Genomic DNA, 22612 nt, shown 5'->3' with positions numbered 1-22612 from the left:
GTAATGCTCTTTGGTTTGAAAAATGCACCTGCCACCTTCCAAAGGCTGGTGAATCAAGTTCTCACTGGGTTGGATGACTTCTGTGCAGCATATCTTGATGATATAGCTGTCTTTAGTTCCACCTGGGAGGATCACCTGGTCCACCTGAGGAAAGTGTTAGAGGCACTGCAAAAGGCAGGTCTCACTATCAAGGCCACTAAGTGCCAGATAGGGCAGACACAGGTTGTATACCTGGGCCACCTTGTAGGTGGAGGCCAGGTTCAACCCTTGGAGAGCAAGATACAGGCCATCAAGGACTGGGCTCCTCCAACCACCCAGACTCAGGTTCGAGCTTTCTTGGGCCTGACTGGGTACTATAGGAAATTTGTCAAGAATTATTGGTCCATTATGACTCCACTTAATGACCTGACAAGTAAAAAGATGCCAAAGAAAGTTCAGTGGACAGCAAGCTGTCAGAAAGCATTCAATGACCTAAAGCAGGCCATGTGCACAGCACCTATCCTAAAGAGTCCAGATTACTCCAAGACCTTCATTGTCCAAACAGATGCTTCTGAGTTGGGTGTGGGAGCTGTTCTGTCTCAGCTGAATTTTGATGGTAACGACCAGCCTATTGCTTTTATTAGCAGAAGGCTGACCCCCAGAGAGAAAAATTGGTCAGCTATTGAGAGGGAGGCCTTTGCTGTGGTGTGGGCCCTGAAAAAGTTGAGGTCATATTTGTTTGGCACTCACTTTAAGATTCAGACCGACCACAAGCCCCTCTTATGGCTAAATCAGATGAAGGGTGAAAACCCCAAACTACTTAGGTGGTCCATTTCCCTACAGGGGATGGATTTTACAGTGGAGCACAGACCTGGTACTGATCATGGCAATGCTGATGGGCTCTCCAGGTATTTCCACTTAGAGCAAGAAGACTCACCTGGTCAAGGTTAGCTTATTGTCCCAAAGTTTGGGGGGGGGGTCATGTAGGAGAGTAGGGTCTGCAATCCTATGATCACCCAGATTTTTGCTTTTTGCTTCACTGGTTTACGACTTTCCCTGGCTGTGGGCCTTCTAATCAGACCCACAGCCTAGCTGTTCTCTCTACTCCAAATTGTACCCAGGTACTGAATTGGCACTGGGCCCTCTCCAAGTCCCTGTACCCAGGGCTGAGGTGCACCCAGAAGTCTCCCAGGGGCTGCAGCATGTATTATGCCACCCCTGGGCTGACTAACTAAATGAGACACAACTGGCTGCTTGACAGCTGGGGCAGAGTGGTGTACTCACCCTCTGCTGTAGATATAGTATTCCTATATCTAAACCTAAATGGACACACAGATCTCCTATCAGTCACTCCTATGGCAGGCCTTGACAATCCTGAAGGCAGAGTGCTTGGAATCGTGTGAGATGGTGCTCTGGCATGAGCTGAGCCTGTCTGCGGCTTCCGGGATCTATCCCTTAGCCGTTTCCATGATATCGCATACCATATACTCTTAAGTGCATTATAATCCTCGCGGTTATATGCCAACTCTGGTATCGCTTTATCAAAACATGTCGAGTAAGGTGTCATACGAATTGGAATACTAACCCCTCGCCAATTCGGGCGACGGGGTTAGCATTCCCCCCTTCTAGAGGGACACGACATGTATGTAACCTGTAACCCTGGTTAAAGTCAGACAGAGCCTTAGGTCCACAAAATGGATGCTGCCACCGAGACACAAGTCTGCCCTCCTGCTGCTGGGAGTCCTCCCAGCCCAGGAGGCAAGGACAAAGGGTTTCCTACCAGGGGCGGTGCCAGCACCGTCCCAGACAGGATTTTGTGTATCCTAGGTAGGCAGGGCTTTAGAGGAAGGTGACTGCAAGTGGCACCCCGGTGCTCACTGTGCATAGGCCGGCTTGAACCAGTTCCAGGGGCACTCCAGCCCCTGATCTGGGGAAAGCCCGCCAAAGGAGAGGGGTGTAACCACCCCCCTCCTAGTCCCACCCATAGGGCAGGACTTAGTCGCGTGCCAGCCCCTTTTTGCAGGATAAAGGTAGGAACTGGCCCCCTTCCAAATTAGATCAATCTTTGAATCCTGAACCGACCTTCTACACGAAGAACTCAAGACTCTTCTCATGATTTCTCCCTTGTGACTAAGGAGTAGTCACCCTGCAGCAGCAGGCACCAACCAAGTATCGCGGTTTGTTGCCAGTCTCTCCTCCGGATCAAGACTGCTCCAGCACGACGAGAACCGGCTTCCCTGGCACCTCTGACCTCAACCTACATCATCAGCCCAGCTGTGATCCGTGGGTGCGACGAGACCTCGAGGGACCGTCCATCTTCAGAACTGCACGACGCTTGTCCAGCACGACCACCGAGTGACCCTCGACTGAGTGCTTTGGGGTAAGAGAAGCCCCGACCCTGAGCAGCTCCAGCACCGAAGTTCAGCCCCCCCTGCATCCACGAGATCTGCGTGGGGCCCTTCTGCTTTTTGCTGCTCACCGCGTTGTCCAGGTAACTTGCCCGTTGGCTAGTGACCCTCTGACGACGAACTCTAACGACAAACACCGCTGGTCTGGTTGCTCCAGACTGGCCCTTGCTTCCCTCCTTCAGAGAAGTACCCTGGACCCTCCTGGTCCACTCAAGACGCCATTTTAAGTCCACCGCGTGGGCCTTGCATTTGCCAAGACTTGTTGCCCCAATCCTGGGTCCAGCGACGTCGACAGCAAGTACCTTCGTGGGACAGCTCGCACCTCCATCCTGGTCGCCGACAACGCCTCCTGGTCCGAGAGACTGCAGAGCCCAGCAGCGCCCACTCACCTGGCTGAGGTGACTTCATCCGGTGCCATCCTGGTGCCCACCTAAATCACTGGCTAGTGATTCAGAACTTGGTCCCCTCTGCTTACAGGTTTCTTCTTCCCTGATCCAGGCTTGGATCACCACGAACTCCTTCACTGGCCGCCTGCCAGCAACTTCTTTCTTCAGGCTCCTGGATCTTCAACGAGGGTTTCCGACGCAACTTGAACCCTATGCAGCCGCAGCCCCTGGGCTAGGTAAACTGAGTACTCCGGTGCACCAGCATAGTCCAACACCCTAAGTGTTCGGATCCACCCTTGTTTTCGACCCACCTAGTCGGGTTCGCCCGAGAACAGTAACTTTGCAAGTGCTAGTATCCATAGACTTGTTCCCGCATTACGCGTCAGAGTTCCCACTCTGCACACGGCGTCCCTAGGCCTCCTGCTTCTAATCCAAGGGTTCAGCATTGTAGGCCTAGCGTTTCTACAGTCTAGAAAAGTATTACTTACCTGCTAGTAATTTCGCATTCCACTTCTTGTGTATATGGTTTTTCGTGCCCCTCGGGCATTTGTGTAAATTGTGCGACTTTCAGTAATTCTTTAAGAGTTTTGTTGTGTGCTTAGCTCCCTGTCTCATAAAGAGCCAGGGTAGTCTTGTTATAAATAAATATACTTTATTTTTGATAACAACTTGTGTGGTGTCCTTTCACTTGGTGTTCAAGGGGTAATGTGATGGTTAAACAGCTGGCTTAACACGCCCTCTAGAGTCTTAGCCTTAGACTGCTCGTATCCATGCTACTAGGATAGCTGGTATATAAGGTTGACTTACAACCAATCATCAATAAGGGTTGTTTGGACTGATACATAGTGATCACTAGAATAGTGAGCACTGCATATCAGGCCAACTTCTCACACCTACTTTCAGGTGCAATGTTTTGACAAAAGAAACCATTTGAGATATCTAATGTTGTTTTATATTTTTTGTGCACGATGTTATTCATTAGTGCTGCACTGTGTGAGTTTTGTACTGCAAATGTTTTGCAGCATGAGTTTAGGTGTCTGTAGTCCAAAACTAGACAATATGAATCGTCTGGCTTGGAGACAGGAAACAAAGGATTGTTCATTTGTGAGGTGCATGTTTCAATCACCCCCTGATATTCAAGTTGATCTACGATCTCCCTGACTTGTTTTTTAGCTTCTTGCTTAACAGGATACTGCCTCTGCGCAGTAGGTTGATTTTTTAACTGAATTTTATGGTGAGGAGAATCCTCATCCCATCCTACATAATTTGTATATAATGCAGGGGCTTGGGCCACTGCCCATTTTCTAGCAAATTTGTATTTTTTATGAATTGGAATGTGATTTCAGAAGGCAGGCATAATCATTTCTTCGCCATGTGGGCACTCCCTGACAAACTCTGGTGGCCAGTCTTTCTCTGCTAGAAGGATATCATAGCCTTTCGAAAGGTTATCCCAAAAGAGACCCTTTATTTTCCTAGTTTTGTCCCCCTCTATACGTAATGTTATTTCATATAATTTATGGGGTATGCTAACTCTGGTGTCTGCAGTTTCCACTTGAATGTATTAATTTGTGTCCACTGTCTCCAGAAGATTCATCAGGATCTTGCGAGCTATGGTCACTTCTGCTGCGCTGTCTAGCATTGTCTGGGCCCACTCTCCTTTTTTCAGTTGTGTCCTCAAAATCCTCGGCATGTTTTATTTTAATACTAGCTACCTTCTTTTTTGGAAATTGTAATTTTTTACTTTGATGAGCAGGTTCCTTGTCTTTGGACTTGACGTGCTCTTCCTTGTGTTCTGACCGTCCTCTTCTTTCCGATTTCTGTGAGGAAATCTGAAAAGATCGAGAGGGACGTGTATCAATATCTTGATATCTATCAGGTTTTCTTAATTTATCACTATCTCTAAGGTTGTATCTTTTTTCAGAGTGTTCCCTGTGGGGAGACTTGCCTACTCGTTCTGGAGATCTATCTCTCCGTTGAGGAGACCTTCCTCTGGACTGAAATTGTTTTTCTCTGGGAGTGGTTTGTTTGTTACCCTCCCACTTCTTTTTTGAAGTAATGAGATTATTTTTAATACATTTTTTTTCAGGATTTTCAATTAGTTGTGGTTTTAGTGGTTTCCCACCCAAACTATCTCTACCTAATTCTTCATAGGATTTTTCCATGATTCTGGCAAGTTCAAAAGATTGTTCTGCTATATCTGTTTCTTTCAATTTTTGGCGGCAGGTAGTACCGTCAAGTGTTAATTGAAATAATTCTCTATATGCTTTTGTTAATTCTTTTAGCCTAACAAAAAGTTCTTCACTGGACATTTTTTCAATGTCAGGATGTGGTGTATAGCTGGCTAGAACCGGCCATGTGGCTCCTGGTCTACCTAGTGGACCGAGCCTGGTGATGTGATTTTGATGTTTTAGGGCGCCATTAAACCAGAGCAGGTGCTCTTGGTATGTTAGTAGAATTTCAACGTCCTCGAAAGGAACGTATTCCGTTGGAGGTTCATCTATTTTGTAATAGTGGAACTCTTGTGTCACAGCGTGTGCTGATGGAAAATGTATCCATGAATAGAATACCTCTGTCTGCCGATATTCATGGGCCTCTACCACAAATATGACTGTACCACCTCTCGGTGATAGTCCATTTTCTATAAGTTTAAGAGTTATAGTTCTTCTTACGTTTACCGGAATGATTATAACATTCGGGTCTTCATTTTGGAGACTTGTGTCATCCGCTAATAGTTGAGCTGCTATTCTAGCTCTCTCTCTTTCATCCTCACTTTCCCCCATTTTTCTGACAGAAAGTTTTTTGTTTGCAGAGCAAGTTGCAAGGAAACAAAGATTAGGTGCACAATATTTTGGAACACTGTATCCTTCAACGTTGACTAAACCAAAAACTAATACATAGGATTCTCATCCTACTAAGTTCCGGCGGATATTAACCTTTTACCCACTCCAGACGTCTATTGGAGTTTTTACGGGAAAAAGGGGTCTGTGTGAAAAAGCATGACTGAGTTACTCTAGTATCTAGCGTTAGATTATCGCTTTACCAAACATTGGGCGCCATGTAGTGTAGTTCCTATATTCCCAATAGGCTCTGCGCATTGGAATAACATAAACAATAGTTTAGACGTAGGACTGAGGTCATCTAGGTCTCTACTGAATATGTTAGACTTAATTATGAATGCCAGCTAGCTCAGAGGTCACTAGAAACTTTCTCGAGTGAATAGGGAGGAGTTAACTTCCCTGAATAGACAAGAAGGGATTAGCTTCTGACAACCACATTAACATGACAACTTTGCTCCCTCCAGAATAAGGAGTATATCTCCAGAGTCGTGTGAAAACAATAGACAGCTAGTTCATTCGTGCATGCTTAGTTTCACCAGAGTGCAGAGAAATAGAGAGACGGGCGTTTTCAATAAAAGTTGTTATTTATTGAGCAGTCCTCTTTCTCGTGCAAGAGAAGTGAATTGCCGCAATTGCAATACTTGTTATAAAGTAAAGTGCGTACAGTAAAAGGAGTATTATGAAATAATAATGTAAAAGCATTTATATGGTTTCTGAGCCATATGATACTTAAAATGGATAAAATATATACATACATAAAATCATTGACTAAACGTACTCAACTGGTGCTTCTAAGATATGCCTACCCTGGTGTACCTAACCTAAGCCTAGTACGTGGGAAGGAGTAAGTGAGCTGCAGTTTAAGTTAAGTTAGTTTTTGCCAAGAATCTGAATCAAGAATTCTCTAAGGTTATAGAATGAAGGAGGTCTTGTATCTCTTTCTCAGGACTCGATTTCCCAGCAACCCACAAGGGTGACTGGAAACACTGGAGCTGGATTTCTCGGCAGGAGAAAAGACAGCGTCTCTCTCAGTGCGTCAATGGGAGGGTCGGCTTCCTTTGGCTCTCGCATCAGCTGGGCTTCGGGCAAGTAGATAGCTGCTCTGCTCCAAACCACCGTGTGTTTGCTTAAGGCAACGTTGGTATATTTATACCTGGAAGGTGCCAAGTTTGACGTAAGGTTGGACATAAGACGTCACTAAGAACTTACAGTTCTTTCTGGACTCCAGGAGTTCTTGTTCAAATCAAAACAAAAGCAGGGGGATTTCCCAAGCTGCTGGAGGCTTGGTTTGTTTAAAGAACGCGTTGTACTTTCTAGGAGTCTATGGGAGTAGCCTTGCCGTATTTGGACTGCATTGGCTATGACTACATATGGATATGATTCTTTTTTTTGTTGTTGTAACTTTTTATTATATAAAACAAAAGGAAACAACACAACAAACAGACAATCAAGCCAATACAGCAATAATACAGTCATTAGGCCTGCGCTCAATGAGGACGGGAGATATATGACAACAGGAGAAAAAAAAATTGGAATACAGATGAGGGGAGGGTGCCAAAGGTAGAATTGCATATGAACAGCACAATACATCACAGCTAGAAGGAATGTAGGTCAGGGCGACTGGAAAGGACTAGGAATCACAGTGAGTGGGGGCGTACAGATATCTCCATTGTAAGAGTTCCACCGGTTCCAAATCTTCCCCCATTTTGTGGGTCTGCCTCTCGCCATATACACTGTCTTCTCTCTGAACATGCACCAGTCCAGACTCTCTTTCCAAGCAGTCACTGTAGGCGGCCTCGGGGACCCCCACAACTGTGCAATTTAAAAAAATATATATTTTTTTTTTGCAGAGTTTTATATAGCGCGAACTAGACCCGAACTGAATCAGGTATCAGAGCGCTTTACATAGCACCAGTTACGTTACATGAGGACACGCAATATCCTTCTTCGCAACCATATTGGGAAGAGTCACCCACCGAAGCTGCGACACGTCATAATCATTCGGACCCCACACATTCAGTAAACATTGTCGGGCTTCCGGCATCATCACAACACCCGTTACTTCATCCATCACCACATGTATACGTTTCCAAAATCGCACCACCTCAGGGCATTCCCATATGATATGGAGATAGGTGCCAAGGAGACCACACCCACGCCTACACATGCCCTCCGTGGAGTAGCCCATATGGATCAGACGGGGACCGGTGACATAGATTCTGTGGAGGATCTTGAGTTGGACCAGACGGAGGCGGGCCGGAATCGCCACCTCCCTAGGAGAGGAGATCGCGGACTGCCAGTCCTCATCATCCAGTTCAATACCATCAGCAATCCAAGCTTCACGAAGGCGATCAAGCAGACTCGATCTGTCATTGATCATTTTCTTATAGAACAATGAGATAGTACTGTCCGGCACATAACCGTCTAGTATACGATCTTCGAGGGGGGAGGATTCCGGAATATCACTACCCACAGGCAACACAGAGTTCAGAGCATGGCTTACCTGGACATAACAAAATTTTGCCCTGTCACTCAGCTTATACTCTACTTGCAGATCCGAGAAGGTCTTCACCTCTCCTTTAACCCAGAGATCACGCACTTTACTAATACCGATTGTGTCCCATTTATCAAATCCCTTCGTCTTCCATAGGCCACCCAACTTCGCAGAGGCATAGAGCGGAGTTGCACCAGTTAGTTTATCACTCCAGCCCATAGCCGCCGTTGCGCTATGCCATACCCGCACGGCTATAGCGGTAGGTCCTGAGAGTTGTGAACTCGAGGGTCCCGAATAAAGCGTCCTGTAGTAATCACCACCCGGGAGCAGCCACTTATCCATTGCAAATGCTGGATTCAACTCCGGGCCATACATCCCGTGGTTGATGGCAGCAAGGTGGGAGGCCCAATAGTACCTACGAATATCCGGGAGCGCTATACCGCCATCATACCAGGGAAGTGTCAATTTTGGAAGAGCGATACGTGAACGTCCGTCCCATATTAATTGCCTCTGCAACGATTCCACTTCCCGAAAATATTTAGACGGGATGACATTAAAACTATTCTGAAGTGCGTATAGGAACCGCGGTAAGGACATCATTTTAAAAAGGGCCGCACGCCCTAGGGGAGATAACGGTAATTTACGCCAACGCGCTACATCGGAGCGCAACCTTTGGAGTGGGGGGAGTAAATTGCGTTCATAGCAAACCGCCGGATCAAACGAGATGAATACACCCAAATACTTAAAGCCAGACTGCGACAACTGGATAGGACAGCCCCGCGGCAAACGAGGGACATCACCCGCGAGTACATAAATGTAGGATTTCGACCAGTTAATGATGAGGCCCGAGTTCTTCCCGAAGGAGTTAAGTACGTCAAACAATACGTTGAGCGATTTCTGGGGAGATGTAAGGTACAATAAAATATCATCCGCGTATAAGGAAATGCGATCTTCAAATTCCGGCGTCCAGCGTATACCCCTCATCGAAGGTTCCCACCGTAGCCAAGCGGCGAGTGGCTCCAACGCCAAAGCTAAGAGGAGCGGGGACAACGGACAACCCTGCCGCGTGCCCCTCCCAAGAGTAAAAGGAACGGAGACACGGCCATTAACCACCACCTGTGCCAGTGGCGTTTCATACAGGAGTTTGACCCAACAAATAAAACCAACGCCAAATCCAAATTTGGCGAGTACCGCCCAGAGATAAGACCATTCGATTGTATCAAAGGCCATCGTGGCGTCCAAGGACGCCAAGATGGCCGGTTCACGCAGCGTCGGGGCTCTCGCGAGAACACCATGCAAACGTCGCAAATTTAATGCCGTGTTACGGTGCGGGATAAAACCCGATTGATCCGGATGAATCAGGTCGCTAATAACCGTAATCAGACGATTAGCAAGAAGTTTAGCGAGGATCTTAGGCTCCGCATTTAAGAGCGAAATGGGTCTATAAGACGAGCAGCGATCCCGTGGTTTACCCTCCTTATGGATCACCACAATGGTAGCAAGACGCTGATCTCTGGGGAGGGAGCCACTGTCTCGCGCAGCCAAAAACATATCACGGAGATAGGGAGCTAGAGTATCAGGGCGTAATTTGTACAGTTCAACAGGAAGGCCATTGGGGCCTAGAGCCTTGCCGGAACTAATGGAGCGTAGCGCGAGAGCCACCTCATCCACTGAGGGCGTGGCATCCAAACAGTCCCGATCCGATTCCGACAAACATGGAAGCGCTATATCTCGAAGCAGCAACTGCGAATACTCCTCGGGCCTGTCGGACACCGAGGTATAGACCTCTCGAAAATAATCAGCAAAGCATTCAACAATTTTGACAGGGTCCGTTACACGCACACCACCACATGTCTCAATCACCGGAACCACTCGACTCGCTCTTTCCCTTCTGTCCAGCCAGGCAATCAATTCTCCTGCTTTATCACCCACATCATATAGCCGTCCCTGCTGTTCCCTACTCATCGTCTTTGCCGCATCAGTAACCAAATTTTTATATTCTCATTGTTTAAGGCGGAGGACATGTAATGCTTCTCGAGACACCCCTCGTTCCAATTCAGTCTCCAGGTCTGTGATTTCAGTCTCGAGCTGGACAATTGCCTCATTCTTACATTTCTTAGCACACCGCACCAAAGACAACGCCTGTCCCCTGATCACAGTCTTAAAAGCTTCCCATAACGAAACAGGTGAGGATACAGAACCAGCATTCTCAGTAAAATACAGATCAAATTATTTAATCAATTCAGTGCGAGTCTTAGGGTCAAGAAGATACCAGGGGTTAATCGGGGCCACCCTCCCTTCGGCGCCGATGCTAAGATTAAAATGAAACCAAATAGGGGAATGGTCTGATATACCCCGGGCCAGGTGTCTAATCTCTCCTATCGACGGGGACAGGGCAGCCGGTATCAGGATGTAATCCAATCTAGAAAGACTACCATGAGCTCCCGAATGAAAAGTAAACTGAGTATGCTCTGGATGCATTAGTCTCCAACAATCTATAAGTCCCAATGTTTCCAGGAAGTCACCCAACCAGGATTGCGCTGCAGGAAGATTTCGGGGCGGATAGCGGTCTATTCTGCCAGAAATGACGGAGTTAAAATCACCACCCAGTATCAAAACACCCTCCGGGAGACCCAGAACCATCCGCCCCAGGTCCGCAAATGTCGTACATTTTGTAAGCCAGGAGGGACATACACCGACACCAACGAAATTGGTTTTCCCTCCCACCGCCCAACAAGTGCAACATATCGACCCCTGGCATCAAGGATCACATCATCAACCTCGAGGGGGAGGGAAACCCTAAGCAAAATACCCACTCCTCTAGAACTAGATGTAAATCCAGAATGGGCGGCAAGACGATAACCCCGTCTATTAAGAGCGTGACAAGTATTCCCTATCAAGTGTGTCTCTTGTAGCAAAACGACATCAGGCGAAAGGCGCCGTAACAGCTGCATAACCACCCCTCTCTTTATCCGATCACCCAACTCATTCACATTCCAGCATAATACCCTCAACCCTCTACCCCCATCCAGATTCATAATGAACTCCCATCGCAAAACAAGCACCACACCAATGTCAAAGATAATGAAAATACCTTGCCTTGAAAAAGAAAAAACAAACAATCCCAAAACATGGCCCTTCCTCCCCCCAAGATTCCCATCACAACTCCCCCCCACCCTGCACCCCTGCACCGACTCAAAAGCCACCCCAATTTGCAGTGTGCCTGTCGCCCTAACAATTGCAAACAAAGAACTAAGCTACACAAAGAAAACCCCAGAGGAGGAAAGGGGTCCCGCTATCCCCGCTACCTCCCAAGATACGAATGGAATGATCAAGGAAGTCAGTAAGTCCAGCTGGACACGATGAATAGTGTTCCGGACACAGGCACCATAATCACTCTCGGTCCATCAGTCCCCCCTCAGCACCACCAGCATGTTCCTGGCCAGCACGGCGAGCCGGCAAAGTGTCCAACTAATCACTCGCTTCCTCAGGCCTGACGAAGAAGAATGTTCGATTGTCATATTCAACACGCAGTCGGGCCGGGAATAACATAGCGTATTTTAGGTCCATGTCTCTTAGTCACCGTTTCACCCCTTGAAATCCCATTCGTTGTTTCTGGACCGATTGAGAAAAGTCCGGATAAAAGTTCACAGCAGCGTTCTCGAACTGCGTAGGGTCGCTTGTCCGTGCTGCCTGAAGAATGGCGTCGCGATCTCTGAAGTTGAAGATCCGTGCAATAATCGGACGGGGGGGAAAACCGGGCTTCGCCTGTCCCCCTGGCACTCTGTGCGCACGTTCGATGGCAAAGAATTTGCTCAGGCCCTTGGGTGCAAGATGATTAAGAATGAGGTCCTCCACACGAAGATCAGTGGCGAACTAGAATCTTCCGGGACCCCAATAATACGCACGTTGTTGCGCCGTGCACGGCCTTCAAAATCCTCCAAGCGACGAGCAAAGAAGTCATTAGCAGATCTAAGGTTGCGCACTTCTGTTTGCAAGTCGGACACATCCGTGGTGAGGCTGGATGTCTTTAGGTCTAATGACTTCACCTTCTCGTTCGTCTTGGCCAAATCAGTTCGAATGAGGTTGACATCAATAGCCACCGTGTCCAACTGCAGAGCCAGGGCTTCATACTGTTGGCCGATAGATGACTGAATACCAGCAATGGCGCCCATCACGTCCTGTAGCGTTAATTCCGACAATACAGCAGGATCGTTGACAGCCTCCTCCCGGGCCTTAGGTGTGCTACCAGGGGATCCTTTAGAAAGTGTGTAGCGATCCATGACATTCGTCTGGGTTGAATCTCCACGGATAGTGGTCTTGACTTTCCGTTTTTCACCTTCGGGCTTGCCCGTCATGGCGAGCCGGGTGCCCCGGAGGGAGGCTTGGGATCTGTCCGAATGGCTCCTTAAAATTCACACACAAGATTACAGGAGGCGAAGTTGGGCCAATTTGAGTCCACAGCCAAACAGTCTCTAGTTCGAAACTCAATGAGCTGGCATCGGAGCTCGTCCGATCAACAGGCACACCGCAGATAAGAGACAGTGCGTTGGAGAAACGAAACCGAAAGTGAGGCTGTGGTCTGATCCCCTCAAGCCGTTGTTGTTAAATTACGACACGGGCACTGCTACAAACCAAGGTCCAGGCTGTACCATGGAGAAGGCCACAAATTTCAAGACGGCAGAACTCGGGGACCCTGCGTCCGATTCCGACCCAAAAACCTGCTGGTACATCAGCCGGGTTGTGTCTTCAATGACCTTCTGTCAAATCAGGATATTATCCAGGATAAATGCGGGACGCAGCTAGGATCCTCGGGAGCCCTGTGCTCACGCGGCCATCTCCTCCATGAATATGATTCTTATGCCTTTATAAGGATATGTTTTGTTATAACCACATAAGGGCATGAATCGGGAATATTTAAATAGGGTCCTAGATACGTTTACAACAACGTTCTCTTGTCCTAAATGCGCTGGGATGCCCTAGGGTAGCCATACGCTATAGAAATGCGTATTCATTCATTCATCTACAGTCTCATAGCTGGATTCAAGACCGGTATAAAGAGTAGGGAAGCATAGACTACATGCAATAACACCCTTTTATGGGCAGTTAGATGGTATCTTATTGCATATTGTGTTTTGTTTTCTCTGTTCATTTGCCTGTCAGGGTGAAAGTAGTGCGTGGGGCATGTTTCCAGCCCATTTGGGTGACCGGGAGACAATGATTAAAGTTGGATATGCACGCACTCAGTGGCTGAAATGGAATTGTAAAGTGTAGGTCCTCACTGGTCAAGTGTACCTGTGTGCTATTGAGAAGTGCCGGTAGGTCCCCATTACAAGTATTTAAGGACAAATGTTGATGGTTGCCATGATGCAGGAGTGGAGGTGTCGTTATGCTACCTCTCACCTGCAACTATTTAGTGATGCCATTTTTTGTACTATAGTCACTAGGGGCCATATGTAGGTAGCTAAACAACGGTCGGTAACGGCTGAAATTCGGTAAATTTCCCATTACCGACAGGTATTTAGGCATTTGAGATATTGGAGGCCAAAAATAAGGATTGGGTAATTATTAATCAGTAAATACAGATTCGTCATTACCGAATTCAAAATTACCGATTCGGAATTACCAATTCCTTATTTACCAAATCGGTAAATAAGAAACGGTAAAAACGAGAAAAGAGATGTAGGTAAATTTGGTAATACCGAATTTCATGAAATTCGGTATTTAAGAGTTGGTAATTAACACTGACTGAAAGCAGTTGGTAGTCAGCTACAATGTATATAAGCAATCCCAAAATGCAGCAGTGTGATCACTATGGCGGTTTTCTATGTGATACACTATACACTATAGAGAGACCTCTTGTGTACTTATTGTGAAATCACTTTTTTCTAAATACAGAAATGATAAAATGTGTATCATTGTTTTTGTATGTATATACAAAAATTCAAAAAACACTAACCAAACAAAATGGCTTTCTAAAATGAATTATAAACTAAGAGAAATAAATGATAAATAAAGCCTAAATGAGAATTATTGCTTTGTGTATATATTGATATAGCTGTGCTGTGTCCTTGTAGAAATGTTTGTTTTGAGATATACCAACTTTTGAAATTAGCTAGGTCAGTTCAGAGGTCTCTCTATACTGTATATCCCTTCCTTTCCCCCTCCTCTAGACCTAAAAGAAATATTGATTGGGGGTACCCTTAGCTGTGAAAGGTTTTCTATGTGATTGCAAGGCGGCTACATCTACAGGCAGCAGGAGTGAGAATCTGGAGACAGGAGGAGCGCATTTACAGACAGCGCATCACACTCTTCCAACAGACTGAGGCTGAGATCCATGAAATGTACAGGCTACACCCCCACACCATCCTGCACTTGATAAGGGACCTGCACCCACTCCCGGAGCACCCAACACCAAGGGCGCACACCATACCACCACATGTGCAGGTGCTCTGTAGCCTACAACTACTTGCATCTGGCAGTTACCAGGGGGTGATAGCTGCGGTCGGCGGGGTGTCTCACATTTGCCTCTCCCGTTTCTTCAGAAAGTTCCTGGATGCCATGAGGCAGAGAATGCATCCCTAAATTAGCTTCCCATACACACAGGCGGAACTGCTGAAAACCAAGACAGACTTTTACCAGATGGCACAGTTCCCGCATGTCATCAATAGGGATTCCATCAATAGGGTGTATTGATGGCACACACATTCCAATCTGCCCACCAGCAGCCACTGAGTATATCTACAGGAACAGAAAGTCCACATACTCCATAAATGTGCAGGTAATCTGCGATGCTGCCAACATAATCACTGACCTCGTGGCCAAATTCCCTGGAGCACCCACGACTCATACATTTTCCAGAACAGTGGGATCTACACACGCCTAGCTGCTGGAGAATTTGGACAAGGATACCTGCTAGGTAAATCACTGTGACACCCCCTTATACTTACTGTCGATGAACGTGTATTAGTGTATGTGACTAATGGCACTCTCTTTCTCACCTAGGCGATAGTGCATATGCCGTGCGGTCATTTATCCTCACTCCCTACCTAAACCCATCAACCCCGAGTAAGAGACGATACAATGTGGCACACAAATCAACACAGAACTTTGTGGAGCGCACGTTTGGAGCAGGTTCCGCTGCCTCCACAAAAGTGGAGTCGCACGTCAGTACACACCCATCATCTGCTGCAAAATCATTACAACTTGTGCAATGCTGCACAACCTTGCCACAAAGAAAGGTACAGAAGTGGAATTAACTGATTTTGAGGACAATGATGATGAATTTGCACAGCCAGAGCCCAACGCAGCAGGAGTGGCATCAGCAACACATGGGAGACAGAGACGGGCAGAGATCACACACAACTATTTTTAAGTAAGTAAGGAGACACAGCCAGTTGTTGAATGTAATGACGTAGTTTTAATTTCTGGGCACTACGCCACAACACAAACGGCCAAACTTGGCAGTCCAATTTGTGATATCCATAGTAGGAAGTCATGGGTTACTTCACCCAATTTAGTTCTGAACGCGTGGGCTGCGTCAGTGTCTGCGGCCACGCACATCAGTGCTGGATGCCATTAACTGACTGTCCTCACTGGCTGTGGAACCAGTGCCAGCCCCATGCAGGTTGCTGCTCCTCCGGGTGTCTGTTTCAGGGGGGTTAATGCTACTCCGACTGGTCGTGTCCTCGCTGTCCCCATCTTCCACAGCACCAGTAGTGGCAGACTGAGTCATCAGCAGGTCACCTTTACCAGCCCCCTAGAGACATCAGTGCTGCAGTGCGCCAGCCTCTCCTGCATGGCCACAGAGCGCCTGCAGAGCAGAGAAGTGGCAGTTGCTAGGTGGTTCACTGCCCTCGTATGGTGCTCCATTTTCTGCCTCTCCCTGCGCCGTGTAACCCCGTCCTCATCCAATTTGCTGCACAGCAGCATCACAGATTGGGACATGTCCCGCATGCCCGCAGCCATCTCCTTCATGCCCTCAGCCATTGAGCTAATGCCCTTATCAATGTTGGTCATGTTGTCATTGAGGCGCTTCATTTGTCACTGGACTGACTCAATTGCCTTGCCTTGTAGGCGCTGCACCTTCACCATGGTTGACTCCAGCCCTTCGAAGACACCATGGCTCTCACCCTGTGGAGGTGGACTGCTCTCACGAGCCCTGCGGCGGCGTCTGGCACCTGTGGACAGCAAACCAGCATTGCTGCCATCCAGTGGCACAGTAGATGTTCCCCCCCTCGACTCTTCTGAGGAGGACTCAAACGCCTGCAGTCTGGCAACAGCACGCCTCCTAGGTCTAACCACTGCAGGGGGTGTTGCTGCTGGTGAGGCCAGCAGTAGTGGCAAGGCTGGCTGTGGTGGCGCGGCTTGCGGTGGTGGTGAGGCTGGCTATGGTGGCAAGGCTGGCTGTGGTGGTGAGGCTGGCTGTGGTGGTGAGGCTGGCTGTGGTGGTGTTATGTGCCCTGCACTCGTACTGGCCTTCTCTGAGATGTCCTTCCGGGGTGCCCTCTCTCCCTTGTCCTGAGCAGTCCTGCGCGATGTCTCGCCTGTGGACAGAAATTGTAGATTAGCTCAGTGGTCCTGCAGCCCTGCAATGCAATAATTAAAATACATTTCTGCCACACGATCTCATTGTCCTCTGCCTGCTTATCAATGATGTGTCTCACATGCCTTGTTGTTCAGTGCGATTCCTGTCATGATAGGGGTTTCACTGACTACATCTCCCATAATGCATTGCTGGTCTGAACAAAAACCTGTACTGAAGTGGGATTCACTTAGCCCAATTGGGGATTTGGGATAGGGGAAGGGGGGTGCACAATGCTGTGCATGCTTCTTACCTTGTTTGGAAACAGCTCTGGCAGAGCTGTCTGCATCCCCGATTCCACAGACACTTTCTGGCTCTATCGTGGACTCCACAAGCTGCTCAAGTTCAGTCAGGGCGGGTGCCCTGTTCCTTCCTCTTCCTGTCTGGCTGGCTTGTTTTTTAAGATCAGTCATCTTCTTCTTGGTGATGCTCCTGATGTCATACCACCTCTTCTTGAGCACTTCAATGTCCCGGGGGGTCACTCCAATGACATTCACCTGAGACTGGATTCCAAGCCTGATTTTTCTTTTCTCTGATTCTGCAACTTTCAGGGACTGCTTTCCAAACAACTTTGTGTGCTCTTCACTACCTCCTCCACAAGGACCTGCCGTTCCTTCTGACTGAATTTCAGTTTCTTCTTCCTTTCCTCTCCTTCTCTTTCTGTGTCCTGGCTGGCCATTGTACAAGATTTGCAGGTAAAGTTCAAGCAGTGACTCTGTGGCTCTCCTCTGCACTCCCAGCCTCTCCAGAAGGTTCTGATTGTGTGCACCTGCCTGGGTGTGGCCACTTCCTGGTTGGAAGGGGTGGTGGTTGCACAGGATTGGCTGATTCCTCAATTGCTGTTTTATTGAATTTCCGAATCAGTATTTACTGTTTCGGTATTTACCGATTTGGTAATATTTACCAATTCGGTATTTACCGATTCGGAATAACCGATCGGTATTGTGGAATCAGTAAATATTTACCGATTTTTTCCGAATCGGTAATATTTACCGAATTATTACGTACATGGGAAATACCGATTTCTAAATACAGATTCGGTAAAATTCGGTAATTAGTAATCGGTATTTCCAAATTACCTACATATGGCCCATAGTGATGTAATGTTTAAGAAACATGAGGCTACAGATCTTGAACATATGTAACCGTCACCTAGCAAGAATCCCATTCAGTAATTAGAGTTAAAAAAAAATTTAATAACCAACTTTATTGCAATTTTGCGGCAGGGACATTCATTATAGCATACAATAAGGCCTCTGCTTAGAATAACACATCAAGACATGGCAACATTTCTGCAGATGATATCAATTAAATTACATTGATAATCCATAGAAAAAGCACCAATTTCCCCACACCCTTTCTATTTATGGGGACACCCACAAGCAGCATAAACAGACTTTTCCTGTTGTGCACAGCAGTCTAACCCCCTGGGGCAAAATAAGATCAATGGAGGGGTCAGCTGTTTCCATGTGCGTGGCCAACAAGGAGGCACCCCAAGGAAAACACGATCAGCTTATGGGCCCCCTAGCTCCTCCACCAGCCCGAACAGCACATTACACGGATCCAATTCCAGTTCTCCCAAGAACCGCGGAGAGCTCCCAAACCACCCATCCCAGAAGGAACGTAGCATAGGGCAGTACCATGCCATATGGAGAAACTCTGCAGCTGGGAGCCCACATCGCATGCAAGCAGCATGGGCATTGGGAGATATTCGGTTCAAATGGCGCAGAGAGATACAAGTTGAATAAAGGTAGTTTATGTGAATCATGTGCATACAGGAGGAGTTCACGGGGCGAGCGGGCCTCCCTCGAGTCATCTTCATCAAGTTCCCCCACCCAATTTACTCATTTCTGTCTCAGCAGATCGAAGCCATCTGGGGCATGACTAACCAATGAGCAGTAAATAAGAGAGATGGCTTCTTTCCCCAGGTGCCCCAGGAAGATCTTGGCTTCAAACCAACTGTATTCAGGAAGCGGGCGTCTGGTGATACGTGTGGTCGCAGAGCATGTCGCAGCTGAAGGAAGCAGAAAAATTGAATTAGCTAGAGCATATGGAAGTAGAAAGATATCAGAGTCATGTACCCCGCCATGACTTTTGATATTTTTTGTGTGGTTAGGAGTGCTTCCTTCTTTTTTTTAATAGAATTAGAAGATGGAAAGCACTTGCCTAACAGAACCAATGCTGAAAGTGAATTGAAAATGTAATTCCGGTAAACACATTTGGTGTACAGACCCAAGGTTAAGAGAAGAGACTGGCTAGAAACACAACAATGGAATGTAGTCAAACCAATGTATGTGGTTGTGAGAATCCACTGGCACGGGAGTCATCTAATTGCGTTCATGGATTAAGGGAATCCTGGGTGGAAGTCATTTAACTGTAAACAGGATAAGAATGTTGAGTGGAAGCCAGGCTATAAACTGGATTTAGAGAACAGTGGAGTTATATAATCTTACCAATGGTCATAGGCATGGACGTAAATCATCTGATCTTTAGATAATGGGGTTAAGAGAACACTGGATGGATATTTATCTGTAAATATAGGATTAAGAGACACACTGGATGGATCTAACCTATTAACAAAAAAGTAAAATGATCTCATTTAACCTGTTAAAATTCGTTGGATTGTGGTCATGAGATGGGAATCACCTCACCTTTAGATAAGGGGCTAAGAAAGCACTGAGTTGAAAGGCTTGCACACATAGATGAGAGACTGGAAATCAGACATTCAAATGTATGCACACATACTTCAGATAACTCTCAATGAAAGTGCCCTACTTTGAGGTGGGTCGCACACCTTGGCGATAAGGATAATAATATAGCCAGCCCAACCCCTCTGGGTAAAATCTGTGGGGCAGATTCACTAAAAGTTCATGAAGCACAGGAAAATAAGTTGCTGCCTTGCATGGGCGTGAAAGAGCTAAACACTGCCATATTTGCAAAGATATGGCACTGTTGGGCTCTCTTCCTGTGCTGGCTTACTTGTGGTTGCCTAGTACCAACACAGGCACCCTTCTGTCGTATCTCAAGGAAGCCTGTATTGTGGTCAGGATTGTTTTTGTGCAGAAAGAAATACCTTCCTTCACACAACAGGGGTCAAATGTATATTTCTCTTTCTGTGTGTGCTTCAGAATGCAGTACACATGGAAATAAAAATGAACAAGGAGAAATTGAAATATCTCTTCTTGTTAGGCCTCAGGTATCCAGGTTTTTCAGACATTATAAGATTGGGTTTGCTTCAAAATCGAGGGGTGAATGAATGCACTAGAACGCCCATGATCCTGCCAAGGAGCGCCTCCCTGGAGCAAAGTAACAGAAAGCAACTGTGTTGTATGACTTTTCTTTTTGCCACTCAAACCAAGCTTTGCGTGGCTTAGTAAATCTCAAAATACATTTTGCGTCTGGGCTGCGTCTAAAAAGTGACGCAATCCAGGTGCAAAATGTTAATAAATCTGGGCCTGTGTTTGCGACTTCTTTCATGCATGATCTAGATTACATGAGATAAGAACACACGTGCAAGGCCCATGGTATATTTGTCCTTTGAAACTGCCTGACATTACTTTGTGATCCACACCATGCCACAGCTGCCACTTACTCCCCGCTCAGATACCTGTGCACACCATTGTTTCTGCATATTAATTATATCCTTTGCACCTCCGAACTACCCTGAGGAATTTGGGTTCTGACTTTAGCCGGTGCCTTGTCTGCCTAAGCATGGTCACTGTGCTCAGATTCAGTCTCCACTCACTTAATCTGTTCACCCTCTTTGCCACCCCCTTAATGGACCTCTTCCTGCTTGCACCTTTACAGCATATTAACCAATCCATTTATCCTCACTCATTCTTCTAATAATTAGTCACTCGTTCAGCCCATTGATCCAGCCACCCACATTCACGCAAGTGAGTCTCCTTCCTCACATTCATTCATTCATTTATCCGTTCATTTTTTTATTGACCCTAATGCACTTATTCATACATCATCAGGTCTCACCCATACCATCACTCCACTGAAAGACCAAGCCAATACACACTTAGTACAAAGTAAGGTAAAAAGACTATATTGCACTTATTAATGAATGATTTCGTGTTTTTGTTTCTTGCAGTCTGTACTAAAAATGGATGGTGACAAATTGGTTCATATACAGAAATGGGGCGGAAAGGAAACTACCTTAGTTAGAGAGATTAAAGATGCACATATGGTTATGGTAAGTATGAAAAGTCTAAATGGAGTCTTTAGTTACATATGCTCAGTTTTATGTTGATAGGCATGCAAAAAAAGGTTGAGGGATGTATTGGGAAAATATCTCCTGGGAGTATTCATGTCTTTCGCTTGTACATGTCTAAACTATGCAAAGCTTGCTCATTTAAGGTTGCACTGGAACAAAGGGCCTCTGCTTAATTTGTGCCAGTAGTTGCAGGTGGTGGGCACCAGGACTCATTTTTAGGTCAAGCCTGCAGGCAGCACTTGGTGACTTATGTATATATTTAAAAAAAAAATACTTATAATGAGATTTTAGCTCGCCCACTCTTTACCATTTGTTGTAATCATTATCACTCTTCTTAACTGCCTTCTTATTCAACAGCGTGCCCCAGATGTCAGTTCCTGCATCACCTTAGTTCTTTGTGTGGTGCAAGGACGGAGTATTTATTGATATCTTAATTTATTGTCTGTGCGCTACTTGCACTGTCATTGAGGTACATGTTTTAGTTCCTTTATTTTAACTCCTTTTTTTCAAAGCACACACTTTACCCAACTCAGAACCCTTTAAATGAGCACAAGTTTTATTACAACATGTTCTTTTTATTTAAATTTTTTCAGATATATTCTATTGGGGGCGTTCTGGGAGATGTCTACTTGCCAGCAATTGTTCCTTGTGTGTGCATTTGTTTTGTTATTCTTTCTAAGCCACGCCACTCCAATTCACTCCACTGCAAGCTACTCCAATCTAACCTATGCCAATCCTCTCTAATCCACTCCATTCCCATACACTCCAATACACTCCAAAACTGTAATCCGATCTATTGTAATCCACTCCAGTCAGCTCCTCTGCAGCACACTCAAATGTATTCCACTCCACTATATGACACTCTACTCCATGCCACTCCACTCTACAACGCTCCACAACACTAACTTTTAGTCATGCTGAACCCCAGCTACATTGGTGTACAATATACCTAAAACACATTGCCAAACCCAGTAGCTCTTGAATTGTAATATTCCATACAGCTACTCCAATATATGCCCGGGTAACATCCACACCTTTCACCCATATTCATCCCTACATTACATACATAACGTGCTGCTAGGACTGACCCTTTACCTAGTTATGGTACTGCTTACAGAACGTGGGGTTTTCCCTGAACAATAGCCTCATACATTATGCATGAGGATTCTTGGAAACTCCGCAGGATTACCAGCTTCTGCAACTATGTACAAGGTTCATTCCTGCCATCATCCTAAGTCCGACAATGGCAGAGCAAGGTAGAACCCCTGGGGATACCTTTGAGTATATAAACATCACATCTTGCTGAGATGGTCAGAGGAGATCAGAACTTCCTGCCGACACACTGATACGAGACGCTGATGTTTCTCCACTGCGCAGTGGTCTAACATCCTTTGCGGGGTGTCCAGCTCAAGACCAGGACGGGGTCCTACAGTCTCTCACTTCAAGTAATGGGGTTGACTTTACCCTAGAGGGATTCTTGGCTTAACAGCTACTTACCCCAGTATTGGAACTTTCATAGATTCCCATGCTTTGTATCATTCCCCGTCGTCGGAATGGGAGTCTCGGTAACAAAAATACCATAGCTGTAGGTACAAAAGACAATGGAAAAAAGGCCTAGGCCTCATTCCCTTTTGTAGCATATCACCCTCTTTGTGTAAAAGAGACCAAACTTTGTCATCAGCCAATCAGAAGTGCCTCACCA

The 22612-nt window shown here is 46.4% G+C and overlaps 1 protein-coding gene across 1 annotated transcript in view; it reads left to right on the top strand.

Annotated features, from left to right (window-relative positions):
• LOC144763134 (fatty acid-binding protein, brain-like) overlaps positions 1 to 21452 on the top strand; it is an 80494-nt gene extending 59042 nt beyond the window's left edge. The window contains exon 3 of the mRNA XM_078648456.1: positions 20788 to 21452. Coding sequence (XP_078504582.1) covers positions 20788 to 20946 — 159 coding nt within the window. The 3' untranslated portion in view covers positions 20947 to 21452. The remainder of the gene's footprint in view (positions 1 to 20787) is intronic.
• The last annotated feature ends 1160 nt before the right edge of the window (positions 21453 to 22612 follow it).

Source organism: Lissotriton helveticus, chromosome 6 (assembly GCF_964261635.1).
Source record: "Lissotriton helveticus chromosome 6, aLisHel1.1, whole genome shotgun sequence".
Taxonomy (NCBI): Eukaryota; Metazoa; Chordata; class Amphibia; order Caudata; family Salamandridae; genus Lissotriton; species Lissotriton helveticus.
This window is presented reverse-complemented; position numbering and strand designations above follow the sequence as displayed.